Source organism: Humulus lupulus, chromosome 5 (assembly GCF_963169125.1).
Source record: "Humulus lupulus chromosome 5, drHumLupu1.1, whole genome shotgun sequence".
NCBI classification, from domain to species: Eukaryota; Viridiplantae; Streptophyta; class Magnoliopsida; order Rosales; family Cannabaceae; genus Humulus; species Humulus lupulus.
Genome location: NC_084797.1, coordinates 237,329,002 through 237,334,089, shown reverse-complemented (window position 1 = coordinate 237,334,089; position 5,088 = coordinate 237,329,002). Strand labels below are relative to the sequence as shown.

The following is a 5,088-nucleotide window of genomic DNA, read 5'->3' as shown; positions in this document are numbered from 1 at the left end:
ACATCAGCGGTAAGTCGGTGACACGTCAAACTTCATCCATAGATCAAACAAAAAATTTGGGCATTAAATATTTATTAAAACCAAAGGAATATTTTGAAGCTAAACTCAACATTTTCTTTTTATTAATTAAAACTACGTCTAATATAATTATTCCATTTATTTATTTATTATTAATATTGATAATTTGATATTTCATTAGCTAAATTTACATATAAAATCCTTCTTATAAAGAAATTAAAGACCGCGTATTGACGGGTCAAAATCTATTACTTCAAAACAGCATAGAAGACACAACGAGGAGGCAACGTGTTTTCTTCGTACTTGCTGCCATTTTTCTTCTTATGTCTTTCTATATATAAAATGCTGGAAGTTGAAAATTTTAGCTGGATTCATCACGAATATAATGAGTATAATATTCAGTTTCCTAAAGTCGGCGTTTCCGTTTACTCGTTTCCGGAACGAAATTTCTTTGATACCGCAAGGAAAACTAGTGAGCAAGTAACAAGTTACTATAAAATTATCTAACGACTCAACACATCTCAAAACATCTTGCATGCGAATTCTGCAAGTGTCGTGATTATTACTACACACATACTATTCATAGCCCATAAATATTTTCCATCTTATATACATATTAAGACTATTTTCTTCTCTAGTTTTTCTTGTGTGTGTCAATCCTCTGTTTTGAATTTCTTTCCATTAAAAAATGGTGTCAAGTACTCCTATTTTACGTACTGCGGCAGAGTACTGCATTGAGTCATTCCTTGGTCTAAACCCAAAAGCTCGGAACCCATACATGCAGAAATGGCATTCTGCTTTTGTCGTCATCTATTGTTCCAGAGCTTTCTCCTCACTTTTCAAAGCTTCTCCATCACCAAAAACTAGCTACACCAAAATTCCACCCTCTTCTTCCCACACTGTTGTCAATGTCAAGATGGAAAACGACTTTGAAATCGATCAGAGCAGGCTCAACCAGCTCACCAAGGACAAAGATCTTTCTCAGCTTGCAAAGTTAGGTGGGACTGACGGCCTGACCAAGGCTCTCAAAACTGATGCCGAACATGGAATTCATAGTGATGATGGAGACATCACCCGAAGAGTTGAAGAGTTTGGCTCAAACACGTATCGAAAACCACCTACGAAGAGCTTCTTCCATTTTGTGTGGCAAGCTTTCCAGGATCTTACTATTGTCATTCTTATAGTTTGTGCAGCACTCTCTCTTGGCTTCGGCATGAAAGTGCATGGAACTAAAGAAGGTTGGATCGATGGTTTGAGTATTTTCATTGCTGTTTTTCTTGTTATTGGTGTGTCCGCAATCAGTAACTACAGGCAGAACAGACAGTTCGACAAGTTATCCAAAGTTAGCAACAACATCCAAATTGAAGCCATCAGAGATGGACGACGCCAACAAATTTCGATATTCGAAATCGTTGTTGGAGATGTCGTTTGCTTAAAGATTGGAGACCAGGTTTCAGCGGATGGTTTGTTCTTAGAAGGGCATTCTTTACAAGTTGATGAATCAAGCATGACAGGGGAGAGCGACCACGTAGAAGTTAACCACAAACAGAATCCTTTCTTGTTTTCTGGCACCAAAGTGGTTGATGGCTATGGGAAAATGCTTGTGACTTCAGTTGGAATGAACACAACATGGGGACAGATGATGAGCCAAATCAATAGCGATTCAAATGAACAAACACCTTTACAAGCTCGCCTCGACAAGCTTACTTCGGCCATTGGTAAGGTTGGTTTAACAGTTGCACTCCTTGTTCTCATTGTCTTGTTTGTTCGCTACTTCACGGGGACTACAAAAGATGAATATGGAAACAAAAAATTCAACGGAAGCAAGACAAAGATTGATGACATAGTGAATGCTGCGGTGGAGATTATAGCAGCTGCAGTCACAATCGTGGTGGTTGCGATTCCCGAAGGTTTGCCACTTGCTGTGACGCTTACACTTGCATATTCAATGAAGAGAATGATGGTGGATAATGCAATGGTGAGGAAGCTCTCTGCTTGTGAGACCATGGGATCTGCCACCACCATTTGTACTGATAAAACAGGTACTCTTACTATGAACCAGATGAAGGTCACAACCTTTTGGCTTGGTAAAGAATCTGTTATTGAAAATTATTACTCAAAGATTGCACCGTATGTAGTAGACTTATTCCGTGAAGGAATAGCTCTTAATACCACTGGTAGTGTATATAGGCCAAGTTTGGGAGCAGAGTTTGAAATTTCAGGTAGTCCAACAGAGAAAGCAATTCTTTCATGGGCCGTTCAAGATTTGAGTATGGATATGGAGGAAGTGAAGAAAGGTTGTGCCATTCTTCATGTTGAGGCATTCAATTCTCAGAAGAAACAAAGTGGGGTTTTGATGGAAAGAAAGACAGATAATACAAGATGGATACATTGGAAAGGAGCCGCAGAAATGGTTTTGGCCAAGTGCTCAAGCTACTATGATGCTTCTGGAATCGTTAAAGATCTTGGGGAAAATGAAAAACTTGAGTTTGAGAAAATCATTCAAGCTATGGCAGCCAGCAGCCTAAGATGTATTGCTTTCGCACACAAACAAATTGAAACTACAGGGCATGAAGGCTTAGAGGGACATGAAACGATACAAGAAGATGGCTTGATTCTACTAGGCATGGTTGGTATTAAGGATCCTTGTCGTCCAGGAGTGAAGAAAGCAGTTGAAGCTTGTCAGCACGCTGGAGTTCACGTCAAAATGATCACAGGTGACAACGTATTCACCGCAAGAGCCATAGCCACAGAATGTGGAATCCTTAAGCTAGGCCAAGACATGAGTGGAGCTGTTATAGAAGGTGTAGAGTTTCGAAACTACACACCTGAGGAAAGAATGGAAAAGGTTGACAAAATATGCGTCATGGCAAGGTCATCTCCTTTCGATAAACTCTTAATGGTGCAATGTTTGAAACAAAAAGGCCATGTTGTAGCAGTCACTGGAGATGGAACAAATGATGCTCCAGCATTGAAAGAAGCTGATATCGGACTCTCAATGGGAATCCAAGGCACAGAAGTGGCAAAAGAAAGCTCGGATATTGTTATCTTGGATGACAATTTTGCTTCAGTGGCCACGGTTCTAAAGTGGGGTAGATGTGTTTACAACAACATCCAAAAGTTCATTCAGTTCCAGCTGACGGTGAATGTGGCTGCACTTGTGATCAACTTCGTGGCTGCAATCTCAGCAGGAGAAGTTCCATTAACAGCTGTTCAACTATTGTGGGTGAACTTGATCATGGACACATTAGGAGCTTTGGCTTTGGCCACAGAGAAGCCCACAGACGAACTCATGGAAAATCCACCGGTGGGTCGAACAGCGCCCCTCATTACCAACATCATGTGGAGAAATCTCTTAACTCAGGCATTTTATCAAATATCCATCCTTCTTACATTACAGTTCAGAGGCAAATCGATATTCAACGTGAACGAGAAGGTGAAAGACACTTTGATCTTCAACACTTTCGTTCTCTGCCAAGTTTTCAACGAGTTCAACGCTAGAAAGCTAGAGAAGAGGAACGTGTTCAAAGGAATTCATAGGAACAAATTGTTCTTGGCAATCATCGCCATTACCATTGTTCTCCAAGTGTTGATGGTTGAGTTTTTGAAGAAGTTTGCTGACACAGAGAGGTTGAACTGGGGACAATGGGGAGCGTGTGTTGGACTCGCCGCCATGTCTTGGCCAATTGGTTGGATTGTGAAGTGCATACCTGTTCCGAAGAGACCAATATTTAGCTACATCAAAGCTGTGACATATAATAAGCTTCAATTTTTCTTACGTAGAAGAAAAGTTTGAATTGGGTTTTGTAGGTATGTAAAACAGTCATTATTCTTTTCATTTATTTGTTTCTTCATTAATATTTGTAATTTTTTAAGCACTTAATTATTCTTGTAAACTTATTAATAAAATCATATGTTTATTACTTGATACAATTTTTTTTTACATGAAAGATTTTATCCTATATTTATCTTGTATCCATATATGTGTATATATATATATAATATCATTTAATCTAGTAAGACTTAAAAAAATAAACATACAAAGCTTTCAAATTTGAATAGAGTGGATATTTCTTTTTTTAAAAAAGTCAGGGATATGGAGGTAACAAACTACCGAAAAAAATCACCTGTCCCTAAATTTTCTGTCTCCTCTATGTCCCACTAATTATTTAAGGAGACCTCATTTATTTATTTAATATATATTTAAATTATTTATAACTTTCTCTTTTCCCAACTATATATAAATGTGGTGTCTTAAAATAATTAGTGGGACATGGAGGGAACAGAGAATTGGAAACAGCAAATTTTTTTTCCAAACCGACGAGAGAACTGGTGGATTCCAAACCGACGAGAGAACTGGTGGAAATCCAATCCAAATGCCCCTAGATATAATCATAATTAGGGGGCAACTTGACATGTCTCTACCTTGGTGCATTATAGCAAATGATCATAACTATTCATTCGTTCGTTGGCCATCCAAACATCGAATTCTACTATTGTTAGCTAAGATGAAATTATTATCTTTCTTGTGGACTTCTATTTAAGGTGATGAACTCCTGATGCTAGTGGATTCCTAAAATAACTATAAAGAAAGCTCGAGTTAGATTCTTTTATCTTAAATTTGGTACAGTAGATTCTATAAAAGATGTTGGGCTGAGGATGTTAGCACACTACTAACTTTTTTTGTATATAAAAAATAAAAAATATAAAGATTTATATAATTTTGGGTCCCTTTATTTTTATAATATCATATTGGACATTCGGTTTTAATCAATTACAAACAAAATCTTTTATTTTGTATCTTTGCTCAACAATTAGAACTCTTCCTTCTCACTTTTTCTCTTTTTCATTCCATGAACTCAGTCAGTCACAAAGACCAGCAAGCAAAATTCAGACATTTTTTAGTTTATTGCAGACCAAATTTCAATGAATGTATAGTTTTTTTTACCAATTTACAAAGCAAAAGGTACCGTTTGTAATTGTTTAAAACTAAAGGTCCAAACTAGTATTAAAAAAACATAAAGAACCAAAATGCTACAAACCTAAAATAAAAAATTGTATGAGCTCTCA

General features: G+C 37.3%; 1 protein-coding gene across 1 annotated transcript; it reads left to right on the top strand.

The window, feature by feature from the left end:
* Positions 1-540: 540 nt before the first annotated feature.
* Positions 541-3,941, top strand: LOC133778476 (putative calcium-transporting ATPase 13, plasma membrane-type). Its single transcript, XM_062218422.1, has one exon. It carries the CDS (start codon positions 707-709, stop codon positions 3,812-3,814), a length of 3,108 nt encoding a protein of 1,035 aa, XP_062074406.1. The 5' UTR covers positions 541-706; the 3' UTR covers positions 3,815-3,941.
* The last annotated feature ends 1,147 nt before the right edge of the window (positions 3,942-5,088 follow it).

What these genes read in the sequence shown, in the direction of transcription:
- LOC133778476 (XM_062218422.1), top strand. Translation starts at nt 707, where the DNA reads ATGGTGTCAAGTACTCCTATTTTACGTACTGCGGCAGAGTACTGCATT.